This window comes from Callorhinus ursinus, unplaced genomic scaffold (genome assembly GCF_003265705.2).
Source record: "Callorhinus ursinus isolate GAN/ISIS: 27379988/994484 unplaced genomic scaffold, GSC_fseal_2.0 scaffold4, whole genome shotgun sequence".
Classification (NCBI taxonomy): Eukaryota; Metazoa; Chordata; class Mammalia; order Carnivora; family Otariidae; genus Callorhinus; species Callorhinus ursinus.
In genome coordinates this window covers 4587092-4604913 of record NW_027397066.1, presented here as the reverse complement: position 1 = coordinate 4604913, position 17822 = coordinate 4587092, and the positions used below count along the sequence as shown (strand labels likewise).

General features: G+C 52.9%; 1 protein-coding gene across 2 annotated transcripts in view; it reads right to left on the bottom strand.

Annotated features, from left to right (window-relative positions):
• The window catches only part of PPP2R2C (protein phosphatase 2 regulatory subunit Bgamma), a 134075-nt gene extending 116319 nt beyond the window's left edge, over window positions 1-17756 (bottom strand). The window contains exon 1 of one of the 2 annotated variants that reach the window (XM_025887754.2): window positions 17567-17756. In XM_025887754.2, coding sequence (XP_025743539.1) covers window positions 17567-17636 — 70 coding nt within the window. In that variant the 5' untranslated portion in view covers window positions 17637-17756. Of the gene's footprint in view, window positions 1-17489 lie in introns of both variants that reach the window. The other variant, XM_073891396.1, reaches the window with a different exon arrangement.
• Between the last annotated feature and the right edge of the window lie 66 nt (window positions 17757-17822).

The window sequence follows — 17822 nt, the reverse complement described above, 5'->3', positions numbered from 1 at the left end:
CACTGGGGGACGGGGGCTGTCGCTTAATGGGTCCAGAGCTTCTGTTTGGAGTAATTAAAGGGTTTTGGAAATAAGCAGTGGTAATGGTTGCACAACATTGTGGATGTGATTAACGGCACTGATTTGTACACTGAAAAAGGTTAACATGGCAAATTTTTATGTTCTATGTATTCTACCTCACTTTTTGAAAAATTAATTATGTAATATACCAAAAACCAATGAGTTGTAGACTTTAAATGGGTGAACTGCTGCGATATGTCAATCGTATCTCAAAAAAGCTGGATTTTTGTGTTTTGTTTTGTTACTTAAAGGCATGAACACCGACTGGCTGCTGGAGCCTCAGGCTGGCCAGGGGTCCTGAGGGGGGCAGGCTGAGCCCATTCACGCTGGTAAAACCCAAGGCACCTGCCTGTTCCACAACCTGTATGCGCCCTGGTGGACAGAGACGATTTCCATTAGCTTTGCTAATACCCAGAGGAAAGGAAACACCCTTCCCACACACACTTACTCTGAGGCCAGAGACCCAGGAGAACCTCTAATGCACCCCAATGCACCCCAATGCTCCCCTGCTCCAGAGGAGAGGGTCTACAGGGGAAAGGTAATTGCCTGGGACTCAGAGAGATTCTAAGGTTCACCTCTCATTGGGAACGAGACCCAAAGGTGTTCCTCTCTCCAGCAAAGGCGCAGCCTGGCGGAGGAGGGAGCCAGACAGGTGTGGGGCAGACAGGCTAAAGAGAGTCCTAGCAGTGGGACTCTGGTCCCTTCATCTCCCTGAGCTCCCAGCTGCCCGGCTGCTGAATGGGGACAATGAGAGCATCTACCTCGGGGACAATGCCCGGACCCTGCCCGCCCCGCCCAGCAGGTGCACACGTGCTCTCACTGAACGGCAGGGCAGCTCCCTTCCCCTCCACCACGTTCACTCGGAGCATGGCCAGGGGGCAGATGCCACGTACGCTGTGTCTGGGACCAGGCCACCGGGCCCTAATGGTTTCCAATAAAACTGCTTCCGTGAGGCCGAGCAAATACGATGATCCGGGAGGTCAGTGTGTCCTTAGAGTCAAGCCAAGCAGAAAAACCCGCCAGCTCACCTGTTTGTCTTCTGCCTTCCTCCCCCACCACAGGGGCCCTGGCAAGAAAGAAAGCAGCTCTCCACCCAAAGCCACCTTCCCTGATGTGGGCACCACATGGTGCACCTGCGGAGGGGGAGGGGTGGGGGCGCCTCACACCGCATCCAATTCCGCCCTCATCTGTGTTAACAACTTCTGCCTGGTGCGGGTCTGCAGGAAATCTACCTCCTAAAGGAAGCTTGTATTCACCTCTCGTTTTCTGTACTTGTTTCCAGCTTCACGGAGATATAATTACATATAATATTGTGTAAGTTTAAGGTGTGTGAGTTGAATGTGTTGATTTGATTCACTCAAATGCTGCAAAATGATTACCACCATGGCATCAGCTAACATCTCCACCATGTCACGTGATTACCATTTCTCCTTTATGATGAGAATATTTAAGATCTACTCTCTTAGCAACTTTCTAATACGTAAGACAGTGTTATTAACTATAATCAACATGCTGTACATTAGATCCCAGAGCTGCTTCATCTTAGAAATGGAAGCTTGGACCCTTCGACCAACATCCCTGCCTTGTCCCTACCCTCAGCCCCTGGCAACCACCATCCGAGTCTCTGTTTCTATGGCTTTGGCCTTTGTAGATTCCACGTATAAGTGAGATCATATGGCATTCCCTGTCTGCCTTATTTCACTTAGCATAATGGCCTCAAGGTTCATCCACATCACCACGAACTCTGTATTTAAACTGGCAAAGTACAGGATGCTTTTTGTACTTCTGATCAGGGAAGTGGTACATGGGAGAGGCGTCCGCTTCTGCTGGCCAGTCAGGACGGCAAGGAAGAATGTCACTCCCCGGCCCAGAGAAGCTGCAGCTTCAAGGTCAGACAGAGCCCAGCACAGAGCTTGGCTCGGCCAGCCGTCTGCGGCAGACGGTTTCCCAATGAGGGCCACTGCACTGTCTCCCATCCCATCTGCTTTCCCACGTCCAAAGGCAGAGTCTAGCTCCCCTTGAACCTGGGCTAGCCAGTGACTCAACTGAACTAAAGCCACACGACTGACGAGAGGGACTCCAAGGAGGTCAGGAAGTTGGGTCTTCCACCTGCTTCTTGGGACGCCTGATCTGGGAAAGCCGGCTGCCCCCTAAGGAGTCCACCCGCCGTGAGACCACCATGTTGGAGAGGCCATGTGGATGGTCCCAGGGGAGCCCAGCCTCCCAGCCATCCCCACCACGCATGTGAGTGAAACCCCCTGTGGACCAGCCCGCCCACCAGCTTAGAAAGGGGACTCAGCAATGGCCATACACAGCCGATTTGCCCAGTCAAGCCCTGCCCAGATTCCTGACCCACAGAATCCAGAGGGCATAACAAAACAGTTGTCACCTTAAGTCACTAAGATTTAGAGTGTTTTGTCAAGGAGTAACAGTAACCATAACACCCACTGTCTGACTCCAGGCATGCCACCTGACCTTTGCGGGGCTTTGTTTCCTGATACACAAAAGGGAGTCCCTCCCGCCACCCCCAAGGGTGGGTATAAAGTTCCCATGACACGTGACACTGTAGCAGTAAAGAAATGGTAGCTTTAGCTTCACCTGTCACCCTCACCGCCCACCACAGTCACTCTCCCACAAAGCCAAGAGAGTTGTAGATGCAGAAAAAGGTTCACAGCACGAGTCCTCCCCACACAGCCGAGGCCCATCACCATCGGACACACATCAAGAGACAATGAAACAGCCATAAGTCACCATGTGCCACAGCTGAAATTGATCCTTTTTCTTCTTAAGCGGGAGAGACAGAGACTGATGGGTTCGCCGTAATCTACAGTTTGCGCCAGAGCTTCATATACCCATGGAACTACTCTTCTGAAGATCACCCAAACAAAATTTTTGATAAAGTTTATTTTTATTCTAATAGACAACAGGATAGTCACATCTTTATTCAAGCCCCTAAAAGCTCTCCTATCCTTTCACCAAGAAATTGCATTCCCAGATAGCCAGAGACAAGAATATCCTGAAATACGGGAAGATACACATTCACAAAGATGCTCAACACACCTTACTTTAAAACACCCAAAACGCCGGGGCACCTGGGTGGCTCAGTTGGTTAAAACACCCAAAACGCCCCATGAGGGGGGCGGTCTCTCCACCCTGCATCCACCGTCACCTGCACTACCAGCCTCAGGAGCACCCCTGGATCGACCAGACCATGAGAGGAGGCTCAACCCTCCTCCCTCTACCAGGGCACGCCACCACCCCTCCCGGCCAACCTCCCCTTCGTGCAGCACTCCCCTCCACTCCTCTCCGCTGCCCACCCCAGGAGCCTCGCTGCGGGAGGAGGGGGAGCTTTCTCACCTCTCCTCGAGGTGCTCACACTCCTCTCTGATCTTCATCCCCCCCCACTCCCATTTCACTCTCCAAACCCCCGGAGACCTCTGGCCACTCTTGTTCCCTCTTTCTTCTGTGCCTGGACAGATGACCAAGGACCCTTGCCCAGCAGCAGCCTGGTCTGTCTGCTCATCCACCAGGCCTGCCCAGGGGCTCCAGGACCCCACAAGTTAATGCTCCAGCAACCCTAGAGCCATGCTGGGTCTGAGTGCTATGCTTCTGCCCATAACATCTGAGTACTGGGAATGCCTTCTACCCCACTCCCTACCGGCTGCTCCTTGGCTCCGGACTCAGCCCTGCTCCCACACGGCAACCGGGTCCCAGCTATGGGCTCCCGCTGTCTCCCAGCCGTCATCACACTGTATTATGACCATCTGTTTCTGTCTCCCTGGTTCCAGACCTTCTCCAGGGAGGGGCTGGGCCCGATTCCTCCTTCCCACACCCCCTCCCCACCCACCCACACGCCCACTGCAGGCATCCACCCCAGTCTGATGAATGAATCCATACCTAGTCATCGGGCAAATAATTATATCTACGTGATGGACTACTATGCAGCCATTAAAAATTGTTTACTCGGAAATTATGATAATATGGGGAAGTGTTTCACATGTTAAATATTTTAAAAGATACAAACTGTATTTATATGACCATCTATAGGGGAGTGGTAAGCAGGAAATACAACAAAACTGGAATGTTTCTGGATATTAGTCCCCCCGCCCTTTATTCTACTTCCTGCATTTTTTAATGTTTCTGTAATGAGATAAAATAAATAGACAAATAAGATTAAAATCTTCTTGCAAGGAGCATCTTAACATACATGAAACTTAGCTCCCACAGTCTGACGAGAGGGACACATTATGATGATGGATTATATTTTCACAGCTTCAGTAAAGAGCCTTACCTCTCCTTGGGGCTATAAAATATTCCGGGTTGTTTTTATCACCTTTCACACTGAAAGCTGGTGGAGTCACTATTGTTCAGCCTCTGACTCCTTCAGCCAGTTCATTCCATGATGGATTGTTCCCAAAGCAGACGCAGGCTGGCTGGAGGTCTGTGCGGTGAGCACAATGGAGGGAAGCTGTGTGTCCCTCTCACCGTGATCCATGAGCTGCCTGGCCATTCCCACAGCGAGGGATCTGCATTATTTAATATTCTTGAGTTGTTGCCTTCAATAAGGAGACTACTGACTGCAATCCTCCAGCCAGGGTTCAGAAGATCACTGTGGAAGGGCCATGCAGTATAAACGTTGCCCATTTGGAATGAGAACAGGGAGTTCTCAGTTTGGGGGACCATAAACATGACTATGCACGCCCAAATCATTCAAAGTGATCTTAATGATCAATCTGGAAATTACACATATGCTGTGACTCTATTTTTTTTAATATGTTACTTATTTATTTGTTTAGAGAGAGAGGCGGAGAGAGTGTGTGCACGCGAGCCCGGAGGAGAGGCAGAGGGAGAATCTCAAGCAGACCCCGTGCTGAGCATGAACCCCAACACGGGGCTCAAACTCACAACCCTGAGCTCATGACCTGAGCCAAAACCAAGAGTCGGATGCTCCACCGACTGTGCCCCCCAGGCGCCCCAATGTTCAGTGACTTAAAAAAATGTTTAAGTCTTTAAAAATTCTCTTACTGATGGTTTTAAGTGTATAGAGAAATAAAAAATAGCAAAACCAGTATTTATTTAGTACGGTAACTTAAAACCTCAGAAACATCGAGAATTCAAGTGTTTTCATTTCTTTGTAAAAAACAAACGTACGGAGAGTCGTTCGGATGATGCTCCTTCTGCTGACCCACCTTCCCAAGCTCAGGACCGCTCCCAAGATTTTACCCCGGGCACTTCCAGCACCCGGAAACGTCTTCTGGAGTGAGTTCTCCCGGACTCCCTGCCCCAGGCTGCACGGGAGGGTCAGCCATTTCCTAACTCCGCCCACATTTCCGCCCACACTTCTCCTCCTGCATGACCACCTTCACTCCCCTGCTGACCGTCGTCTCTGTTGGCCAATCCCCTCTTCTCGATTTTCCATTTTACTGAGCGAGCTGCATGCTGAAAAAATAGCAGCAACGTTTGCACTTTATGCATCTCCTCAGAGTCACCGCGCCATAGTAGCTCAGGTCTGATCCATGCGGCTGCAGGTCTGGAGTGATTTAACAGGACTGTGGGCACGGAAATCTGCACATATCTGAACTTTGCAAAGAGAAGACTATTTGTGCTCGGGGGTGTGGGCAGGCGCAAGGATGGCATTTGTCCACTGGGTCACTCAAACACCTACTTATCCAGCACCTGGTGGGTGGCAGGTGCTGAGCTGTGTAAGACAAAGCAGACATGTCCGATATCTGTATCTATTGATGTTTTCGTGGGACAGGACTCTGGGTCCTGGGTTTCAGAAAGGCCTGGGTGCCAGTCCTGTCTTATGATCTGAGCTGAGTCACCTGGCTGGGACTGGGAATGAGGGTTCTTCAGTTATAGGGAAAAGAAATTGACACAGGCTAACACACCCAAGAAAGAAGTCCCTGGAAGGCTCTGGAAGAGCTACAGAATCAAGGAGAGTACAGTAGCTGGACAAGGGGCCTCAGAAGGAGAAAGAGCTGGGCACGACTGGGACTTCAATCTGGGAATCCAGGACTATTCCAGTTACCGACTGCTATGTAACCAATCTCAAAACTCAGCGGCTTCCAACAGAAACCATTGCTCTTGTTCATGAATCTGCCATCTGGCTAGGTCTTGGTGAAGATGCATTCACCACCTGAGCAACCTGCCCAGGGTCTCCCTGCTGATGAAGGGTGAGGAGGACCCTGGAAGGACAGAGGGGCATGCCCCAGGGCTGACTCCCAGGATCCGGGCAACAACCCGTCAACCTTCTAGACCCATAAGGCAATTGAGAGCCAGACACAGGTTAGGGACACTGAGGGTAAAACTAATCTTTCCAGAAGAGTAGCAAATGTCTTCCATAGTCAGTGGTCTGAAAATGGGATAGAGGGCTGGTCTCAAACAGGAAAGACCTAAGAGACAGAACACCCCCATGCAGGTGCAGGAACTTGGGATCCTGGTTTGAACCCGGTAACTAGAAAAAGGCATTTTTGAGACAAGTGGGGACCTTGCCAGGATGGCCGAGAATTCGTATGGGAAGGCATGAGTGCTCATTCTGGTAGGGTGGGCGGTGGCACTTGGTCAGATAAGACGTGCCCTGGCCTGCTGGGGGAGGGGTGAGAGGACTGGAGCCCTGAATTGGCTTAAAAAATTCTTCAGCCAAGGGCGCCTGGGCGGCTCAGTTGGTCAAGCGACTGCCTTCGGCTCAGGTCATGATCCCGCAGTCCTGGGATCGAGCCCCGCATCGGGCTCCCGGCTCAGCGGGAAGCCTGCTTCTCCCTCTGACCCTCTCCCCTCTCGTGCTGTTTCTCTCTCTCTCTCTCTCTCTCTCTCTCTCAAATAAATAAAATCTTAAAAAAAAATTCTTCAGCCAAAAGGAGGGGAAAGTTAACGAAGGGGGCATGGCATAATCTTCAGAGCAGGTGGAGCAAGGCCATGGGCGAGGAGCAATTCCAGGTACTATTTCCTCTACTTTTGTACATACTTGGAAGTTTCATTAAAACTTTTTTGAGGGACGCCTGGGTGGCTCAGTCGGTGAAGCGGCTGCCTTCAGCTCAGGTCATGATCCCAGGGTCTTGGGACCCAGCCCCGCATCGGGCTCCCTGCTCAGTGGGGAGCCTGCTTCTCCCTCTCCCTCTGTGTGCCGCTCCCCCTGCTTGTGCCCTCTCTCTCTCTCTCTCTCTGATAAATAAATAAATAAATAAAATCTTAAAAAAAAAAAAACTTTTTTGAAATTGAAAAAAAAAAAAAAACCCAAAAGCTCATACTGACAATATAAGTAGCTGCCTTTTCTGGAGATTTATGTCCAGTATATAGATACTTTCACCCAATACTCACAGAAAGCCCAGGTGGCTGTTCTCTGCTGTTTCACAGGCGGGGAACCAGGTTCTGAGGCTGAAGCACCTGCCAAGTGGGCCAGGACCAGAGCTCAGGCCCCGGGGGCTAAACTCCCAGCCTCCAGCACCGGCAGCCCCAGGTGTCAGGGCCACCATCTCCGCAGGGTGGAAGAATGCAGGAGGCCGGGCAGGCCCAGAGGAAGCCCCGGGCCTGAGCTGGCCATCCTATCCCTGCTTGGGGCAGCCGGGACCTCTGAGCTGCCTTTGTTCTGCCTCAATGGGCCATTCAGCCCAGGATTCTGGAGGACAATAGCCTCCACTGTACAAGGAGGCAGGGCCCATCCTGGACAGCACAGTGGCTCCCAGGTGGGCCCTTCACCCTGAGCTGCCTGGCAACCGCTTCCTGGGCTCAGGCAGAGGAGCCCGGACGCTGTCAGGAGACAAACATATGCCACTTTCCACATGCTGTTCTTTCTGCCTGGAAGGTACTAGAATGCCATGTCCCAAAGGGCATTGCCCCCCAACCTGGACAATGCCACTCCCTTCAGTGCCAAAGCACCTGTCATCTGTAAAGCTGGGACCAGGCCCAAGCCCCACCCCGTGCAGTGGAGGGGATCCCTCCTCCTCCTGGCCCATCTCAATCACCTTTAACCACACACATGGACGTGACAGACGCATTGCCGCACGCTCAGCACGAGCACCACACCAGGCAGTTCTGGGTTCAAATCCAGACCCTCCGCGGCCAGGCCCCTAATCAGAACTCAACGGATCTCCCGTCCCTGCCCCGCTGGTCCCTCCACGCAGGGTGGAGGTCAGGAGTGTGTGTTCTGCAGGCAAATGGCCTGTGGTCAAACCCCAGCTCTACCTCTACCACTGGGCCAGTGCCCAAACCTCAGCTTTCTCCCCTGTGAAATGGGGAAAATACATAAAACACTGCATTTTGTTGGGAACCAATAAGATGAGGTACTTAGCATCACGTCTGGCATACAGTATGCACTCAATAAATGGTTAATCATATTAATGGCTATTATGTTTGTTTTATAACTATATAATACTGAAGACCACATGGGTCATTCTGCATGAGGGCCACTGCACACCAGTGCAGTGGCCAGACGCATCGCTCTTGCAGGGCCCGGTTTACCTAGCAGGACTCCCCAGGGCACTCTGCTGGAGGCCACTCTCTCTCAGTGGCATCCAAGACCTTGGGAGAGACAGGCCCGTGTCTCAAGAACACAGCCTGGCTCGCGTCCACAAAATGAAACCAGGAGCACAGAGCTCTCGAAACGTGCCTTCTAGGACCTGGAGTATTTGCCCCAGAGGCAGTGAGACTGGAGAAGTGGGGTGCAGGGGCTGGGCGGGAGAGCAGAGAATAGACAGCAAACTATTCTGTATGCCAGCAGGGAGACCTAAGTGGGGAGACAGGGCTACAGCCCGCAGGGGCTCGTGGAAAGACAGCATCACCAAGCAGAGCCCCAGGGGACAGGGTTGCCAAGTGGGTGTGAACAGCTGAAACAGGGGACCCGAGAGATGCTTTCCAATACTGTCCTACCTGGCGGTGTGGCAGCATTTAATGGTGGTCATCCATGCTTCTTTCCTCCCCTGCCCCTTCCTGGCTGGACTGGCAGGCCTGGGACTCCACGGCCCTCCTGTTCTCTTCCCACCTGAGTGACTACCCCAACTGTGCCCCAGACTTCTCACTCTGTCCTTTAGGTGTTGGCGAACCTCGGGTTCTGCCAGAGCTCTCTCCTCTCCCTGCTCTGACCCCACACTCACCCTCCCAGCCCCAGCCACACGAGCTTCTTCCTTGCCCAGAACACAGGGGTAGCTCCAGAGATAACTGTCCAACGACTGAATGAATGAATGAATGAATGACAGCAATGAACTTGCTCCTCGATTCTGCATGTCCAGCACCCCGTGTCCCCCCGGCATATAAGGGGGAGCAGTAAATGTCTGTTGAACCAAAGGGAAAAAAAATGTCCCACCTCCTTGGTATTCAGACATAAATTAAAACAAATATTTTTCATCTCTGATAGCTGCAGAGGTCAAATGAATTAGGAGACCAAATGTTGATCAGCATGTGGTAAAACAGAAAAATTCTCTGGAGAACAATTTGGCAGTATGTGTCAAGAACATTAAACACACTCATAATTTTTACATAAAATTGCATGCACAGGATTCTCTCGTAAGAAATTATTCCAAAGTTAGGGGGAGGGATGGGAGTAGGGTATCTTCATACACAGAAAGGGCTTGTTCACTGGGCTTTAGTTATAAGAGAAAAAGAGCCACCTCGTTATCCAACAATCAGGGGGTGATTAAGTGGACTATGGCACACCTATCACAGGAATAGTGTGCAGCCAATGAAGGATGGAGTTTGGGGGCGGCGCTGGGGTTGCCAGTTGGGCACCCCTCCCCCTGGCTAGGACTTGAGACCACACAGGGAAGGTGGACAAGAGGGAAATTTAAAAAAAAAAATCTGCCTTATTAATGGTAATGGTAGGGGGAGCCAGGGACCCCTCAGTCTACTGCTCCTCCCCTTGGGCCTGTGGAGAGAGAGAGGTCTAAAGGCTGCAATCTGCAGAGACCTACAGGCAACTCCTTGGAACATCCCACGGGGTGAGGGGCCTCATGGTTAGGCGAGGAGCGGGGACTTTTAACACTTTAGCTCCGCCCAATACGGAGAAGTTGCCCAATGGGTGACAGGCTCTCACATCTCCACCAATCACAAAAGCCAAGAGGGGATGGGAGGCGGGCCAAGGGCTCTTTCCCCCTGGAATTCCAGCCTGGCTCCTACAGCAAAGCAGAGCCAATTCTATCATTTGTAGGGCCCAGTGCAAAATGAAAATGCAGAGCACCCCGTTCAAAAAGCAGGGGGGAAACTGTCACTAAAGATACTAAAATATGGGGCGCCTGGGTGGCTCAGCCATTAAGCTTCTGCCTTCCACTCAGGTCATGATCCCAGGGTCCTGGGATCCAGCCCACATCAGGCTCCCTGCTCAGTGGGGAGTCTGCTTCTCCCTCTCCCTCTGCCCCTGCTGTGTTCCCTCTCTCGCTGTCTCTCTCTCTCTGTCAAATAAATAAATAAAATCTTTAAAAAAAAAAGATACTAAAATATAGCACTCTTTCATTTTCCCCATGACTTGCCATGGTGTTATTTGCCATTTTGTGCCAATAGAAAAGAATAAAAGTTTTAATTACTAGCATGAATTTTGCCACTCATCATTCTATTATGCAATTCCAGTTTAAAATGCAAATATAAGAGTATTTAACTGGAATGCAGAATCACTGACATACACAATTCGTATCTGGTAGCTTCCATAGGCATGTGTTCTTTCTTCTTAACGGGGCAGTGGGGACTCGACGCCAAGCAGCTCATCTGGTTTCATTTCACTTTGTGATGCTTGCACATTCCCTTGGCACCATGATGAAGAGGGGTTGAAAGGGAAGGACTATGGCTGTCCCACCTTTTCCTTTCCTTCTGGGTCATCCTGTTCAGCATCAGTGATCAGCTCACAAAAGGACATAATACGGGTTAGGAGAGTATGATAACCGGGTTCCTTGGTCCCTCATGCTCCTTGGAATGTCACTTTCTCCTTTCTGCGTCCAGATCTGGTTCACATGAAGAAGAGTGGCTTCTCCAGGCTGTCAGCACCCACTGCTGCTTACAGGGTCGTGGGCACACTGATCCAGTGCGAGAGAACAGACCACGTAGGAGCTCAGTGACGCTCAAAGTGCACACAAGGTAAGTGTGTACGGAAGCCACACAAAACAGCCGAAAACAGGTGTTGTGCGCCATCACCTCTGCTCAGGCGCCCGATCCACTGTCCCATCAGACATCACTTACAAAACGCGGTTCGAAGATAAAATTATAAAAATTTCAACATGGCAACGGCAGAACGCGAAACCAAAAACAGGTCCTCCTGAGTGTGGAGCCCCATGTGACTGCATGGGTTGCACAACCAGGAAGCCAGCCAAGCACTGGAAAACTCTATTATAAGCTCATGCTTCATTTAAAAAAGTCGCCTTCGACATGGTTTATATGGAGCGATTACAGCTTTTATTAAACACAGACGTGGGCATTAAAAAAAGACTGGAAGGAACTATCACAAATTGCTAACAGTGTGCATCTTTGTGGGGCAGACTGGATACTGTCCTTTCTCCTTCATCCCCATGGCGACTCCAGTCCTGGCCATTAAACCTGGGGTGACACACAGCCATGCTTCCCGTTCTCCAGACCCACAACCGCATCTTACAAGAACGTCCCCTGGCTCTGCGGTCTTCAAGGACAAAAACCAAAAGCTGTAGCAAGTTAAAACCACCAGGAGATGATGTGGAAAAATTTTATCAGAATCTGATTCCCATCTCGCAGAAAGAAAATGAGAAAAAGCCTAGCCCGTGACTGCACCAACCTTTCCGTTAGGGTTGATTAAAAATAAATGAGTGTGTTGCTTACAGCCTGGGAGCTGGCCCATTCGGCAGTTTGGGGAAACTGATAACAACAGGAACCCCTCCACACAGGTAGACCTGTGGAGTCCGCGGGCCCTTTGCTCCTCTGGGCCGTGTGACAACCCAGGGCAGGAGGCAGGGCAAGGAGACTGAGGCTCACAGAGGTGGTGTGGCTGAACGGAGAACACCCAGCAGTGAGCCCCCCACCCCCCTGCAGCCGCCTTTGCTGCCCCCACCCCTGAAAGGGAGACAGCGTGGGCTTGGGAAACTCTAGGATTGCTCGTGGAAGTGATATTCCTAACTGGAAGGAAGAAGTGGAGATCCAGCAGTCCACTGCTTGATTTTCCAAACCAAAGGCTGGCTCTCTCTACTGTCCCCCTGGGCTGGCTTTAGGGCAGCGCCACAAGGGACACCCTCTGAGCCTCCACTTCCTCGTGGAGTGGGGACGGGGTGGGGTTAGCCAGTCTGATGATGGTTCTTAGGGCTACTCTAACTCTAACCCCGAAGGAGCACGCATGATTGTTGGCAGACCAGTTATTAAACACTGACGGGGGGCGCCTGGGTGGCTCAGTTGGTTAAGCGACTGCCTTCGGCTCAGGTCATGATCCTGGAGTCCCGGGATCGAGTCCCGCATCGGGCTCCCTGCTCGGCAGGGAGTCTGCTTCTCCCTCTGACCCTCCCCCCTCGTGTGGGCTCTCTCTCTCATTCTCTCTCTCTCAAATAAATAAATAAAATCTTTAAAAAAAAAAAAAGAAAAAAAAAAACACTGACGGGGTCCCGGGCTCCAGGCCCGGCATGTTTACACACGTCAAGCCATTTCGCGTGATGAATTCACAGAGAGTGTTCCTTCCACGAAGCAGGGTGGGGAGGTTCACGACGTGTTACCACAGCAAACAATGGTACGTCCCCAGTTTCAAGTCTAAAGACGCTAAGGCCCTGAGAGACTGTGTGACCTGCCCAAGATGGTGAGCCCAGAGTCAGACCCCACGGAGAACAGGGGTCTCCCGACACCAGATCCCGGGATCTCTCTCCCGGCTGGAAATGCTTCCTCAGGACAGCCGAGGAAGGGAAACCAGAACTAGGCAGCTCTGACTTGAGTACAATGAAAGCCATCACCAAGGACTCCTCAAGCAGGAAGCGAACACATCAAACTCCCTCTTGGTTTTTGGGATCTCAGATCTTGGCCGTGAGTGACAAGGGAGGCTCCTGGTCTTCCAGATAACCAGGAAAGAGGGTGTTGTTGGTGAGGGAATGTGCCAGCCCACGGAACGGGAAGCCCAGGGGCGGGTGGACATCAGGCCCGGTTAACCCGGGGAGTCACAGTGTCCCCGATGCCACTCACGCTCTGCCCAGGCACCAACAGCATTGTTGGCTTAGGGCTTACTCCCTTTGTGGCCTCAAGGTGGCTGCCGGCAACAACGGGGCCTCCCTGTCCCTTCACAAGAGAGAGACTGACTTCCTGCAGCTCTGCTTTCCACTCAAGCCCCAGAACGGCTTCCCATGTCCGTCCGTTCTAGAACCATCACTGCCAAACCGAGGCACTACACCAGGACCAAGCTGGCCCAGCCTATGGCCAGGTCTCTGGCTGGGAACCACTATGCTCTTGGCGGGGTGAGGGGTCGGCTTTTGGGGAGCTCAGCCTCAATACCCTCCACGGGGGGGGGGCAAATTTAACTGAAAACTGGTCTCCCACAAACAGCATGCCTCTCTAGTGTGGTCCAGGCCTGGGCAGAAGGCTGACATGATCCCCACGCAGCTAGCTCAAAACATGAGGACAATTCCATGCCATGGAATCCACCCCACTGTTGGGTTCAGACAGGCCTGCGACAGTCTCCTGACCCTACCAACTCCTTGTCCCAGCCGCTGCTTCATTTGCTCAGCCACACGATCCGTGGGGATAGGCACATGGCTCTGAAATCACGTGGAATGCACAAGAATGGCAAGCATATTGGGGTCAGGGAAACAGAGGCATCTTTCCTCCTGGGGATCCAAGAGGCACGCGTATATGACAGAGGTTCATGGCTGAGATGCTCGAGGGAGGAAAAGCTGGAACTGGGGTCCTAGCAGGAAAGCGTGCCCTCAAGCACCTTCACCTTCAGGCACCTGGGAGTGACCACTGCCACCTCCCCTGGGCTGTGAGCCCCCACATCTGGCCCCTCACTGCCTGCCCAGAGCCACACCCAGCAGAGGGCAGGCCCCTAAACACTGCTACATGAAGGGGGAGGAAGCGGTTTGTAGACCAGACTAGCCTAGAGACGCCCACTTCACTCACCCCAAAGCTGAGCTCTGTGGCTGCAGCAAGGGAACAGAGCCAGGAAGCATCCTTCCTGGGCCATATCTGGCTCTTGAGAAAAGTCTAAATACACAGAGACTTCCTGGCACTCTCCCACCCCTGGCGGTCCCTTTCTCAAAGGTCCAGGTCCTTCTACTGTCCTGAGAGACTCAACTGTACTGCTCTCCCCAACACCCAGCCAACCTTTCAAAGTTCTCTCTGTCCCAAGGTGGTCAGCACCCATGCTTAGTGATGACAACAACACTCTATCAGCTGAGCTGAGCCAAGAGTTAAAGGTGGGGGGGGAGGGCGGGTAGGCTGCTCTGACTAATTCATACCAAGGTGTGAATGACTAACAAAAATCTAAACTCTTCCCAAAGTATTTGAGATTTTACAAGAGGAGATTCAGGAACTCAAGCAGGACTCCCACTGGCAAAGATGACATTTAACTGGAAACCTAAAGAATGAGAAGGAGTCAGCCATAAGAAGAGCAGGAGGGAGATATTCTAGATAAAGAACACAGCCAATACAAATCCTGTGAGGCGAGAAAAAAAAATGACCTGCTTAAGGAACAGGAAGTAGACCAGAGCCACTGGGGTGTAATGAGTGAGCATTTGTGGGCCAAATGACCAAGTGGAACAGATATTTGTGCACCTGGGTCTTCTGCAAATTCTCAGCATCTGTTATCTGCTCATGAAGTTCTTCCAGGAACCTTATAAATTATACCCGTGCCACTGATTAAATGCCTCCAACAGACCAAGCACTGTGCTGGATATTTTCTGTATTAGCATAATCACTGATCATCCCAACAGTAATAATGTGAGATAAGTTATTATTATTTCTCTCTTTACAAAGGGAGAAAGTGAAGCTCAGAAAGGTTTAATAACTTGTCCAAGATTACAAAGCGTGAGAAGAGTCAGAAGCAGGATTTGAATGTAAGTCTAACTGACATTCAACTCTGCAACCTACCCTGCTCTGAGCACAAAATGCAAGATGCAACGCTGGGCAAGTCTGTTTTCATGCACGGAGGCCAGAAATCTCATATAATTCTAATTCTAACAATTACAGTGATTGCTTCCTCTTCTAGACCCTACCCTCCCTGAGGACAGGAATTTCCGATCTCGCTCCTCTCTGCATCCCAGCCCCTGAGCCCTATGCCCTACACATACTGGCACTCGGTTTGGGATGTGGAGAAGGTCAAGCCTCGGTTTCTTCTATAAAGTGGGACTGTGGGTAGGCGAGACCTTGTGTGAGGCCCCAGCACAGGTAGGTGTTCAACATACTTCAGCTGTCAGTTAACAATTTACAGTTCCCAGGCGGCCCCTTCATCCACCATCCCGCCTGCCCCTCACAGAAACCCTAAGACCGCAATTGTGGGCAGGATGGTACTATTCACTCCCACTCTACAGATGGGGAAACCAAGACTTAGTGAGAAGAGTTTCCCCTCAATAGCACAGCGCTCCCTTCTGGAATATAGGCTGCCCAAGGGCAGAATCATGGTCTAGTCCCCAGGGCTGAAACAGTGACTGGCACATAGTAGGTGTTCAGTAAATATTTGTTGAATGAATGAAGAGGGGAAAAAAACATCACTTCTTTGTCAAACGATGCACTTCCCCCTTGCTCTCCTCTGCTAAGAGCTGGTAAATCTCTGGAAGAAAGCTGGAAAGCGAGCCTCTGGGGGGTTGGGGGGTGGGGATCTGGCATTGGATTTTTTTTTCCTGGATCCCTCTTCGTCTCCGGGGAGGGGGTGGGATGAAGAAGGAATTAATGTTTGCAAACGTCCACTATGGGTCAGGCACAGGGCTTTTTACTTTTAATCACAGGGTCCTACGTCCCGTCCCATCATCCTCAACGTAGAGATGAGAAAACAGAGGCTTCCGGCAAAAAGCCAGACCGGGATGCCCTGCCAAGATCTCCTCTCAGCCAGAGCCAGACCACTGGGGCACCTGCCAACAACCCAGAGGCTTCTCTCACCCTCTGCGCTGGCTCTCGGCAGCCTGCGAGCAGAAGAAAACACCCCGACTCACGCTGATTCCTCCTCAGCCTCACCAAGGCAGGCCACAAAGGGCCGCTTTCAGCTCCCCGGGCCCCTGAAAGCCCTAGCTTGGGGGCTGAGCCCTCACCCAGCCAGGCAGCCCTGCCCCCTTTCCCCCCTCCCCCATCAGCAAAGCGTGACTCAGCGGTTCTCCTGCGAGGGGCGGGAAGCGCCACCCCTCAGCATCCCTCCGCCCAGGTTACACAAACAGCCTCAGCTCTCCGGGACTAGACGCGGGGGTCCCGCCCCGCGCTGGCCCCGCGCTCCCCGGCCTCCGCAGGGCTCGGGCTACCGCTTGGCCTCATTTCCGGCGGAGCCAGGCACTAGAGCCGCGGACACCACCCGGGAGTCTAGTCACCGCCGCCAAGCCCACACAGGTTCCCTGACACAGGCACCCACGCGCGCCAGCCCCGCGGAACTCCATGCGCAGGGCCCCTCCCACTGGGCACCCACCAGGGGACCTCTTGCTACCAACCCACCAACACTTATGCGGCCAGTTCTGCGGCCCCTAGGGAAGGTGCAGCCCGACCCTAACCCGGGAAGGTCTCCAGCCCAAGTGTCCCCACTGCTGCATGCTGACACCCCGCGGCTAGCTGTCCCCATCCTCAATAGAGGATTCGCTCCGCGGGCCCCTGGCTGCGGCTTGGGAGCTGTCCCCCACCATTCTCTGGGCAAGGTGGAGTAGAGGGACCTTTGGAAGTCACTGGCCCATCAGCGCTGACCAGCTGGATTCTGCCACCTCGGGGTGGGGGTTGGGCTTGGGCCTGTTAGGCCAATTTGGGGGATTTCAAATGCAGGGCGCGTTTGGGATGGCATGTCCCACTTTTTTGGGAAAATTCTGGACAGTTTGGGGCCAGCTCCTTCTGTCTCAGTATAACTCACTGGGAATAAAAGACCAAACCCAAACGGCCGCCTTCTCCCACCCACGAGGGGCCCCTGCCTCTGGAGGCACAAGGAGGGGCCCAGGACAGCGAGCCTCTGGGGGAAAGGGGGGCGAAATCTGGCATTGGATTTTTTTTTCCTGGATCCCTCTTCTTCTCCGGGGAGTGGGCAGCCTAGAAAATTCTGTGGGCTTCGGACAGGGATGAAATGGCAAACCCAGGATTCTAAGCCACTACATTTCCCCAGATTTCTTCACCACATTAGCCGCAGGAATGGCCTTTTTACAAATGATGGCCAGGGCTGATTCAGGATGCCACCAGGCCTGGGGGTTGGAAGCTGCCTGCCGGAGGGCGGCGCGGAGGAGGGCGCTGGGCAGCGGAGGCCGGCGCCCTCGGGCTCCCTCCCTCCCGGACCCGGGGCAGGGTGGGGTAGGGGGGGGGGGGGGGGGGGGAAACGACACACAGCGCGCGGTCCAAACCTTCGGAGGGCATTCGGTGCGACGGCATCCCCACGCCGCGGCCGGCCGGAGGGGGCCTCAGACAACACGTACGTTACCTTCAGTCACATAGCTGTGGTCCCGCAGGAAGCTGTGGTTAATTTTCCGCGTGTCCGTGTCCTCGCCCATTGAAGGCCGTGCCCGGTGCCCTGGGCATGCCCCGCCGCCGCACACCGATGCAATCCGCAGAGGTCGCGCCGGGCGCGCGGGCCATGCCGCCGCAGCCTAGCAGGGGCGCGGGCCGCCGGGGCCCCGGGGGGCGGGCATCGCGGCCGGGGGCGGCCGGGGACGGGCGGGGCGGCCGGGGCGGGCGCC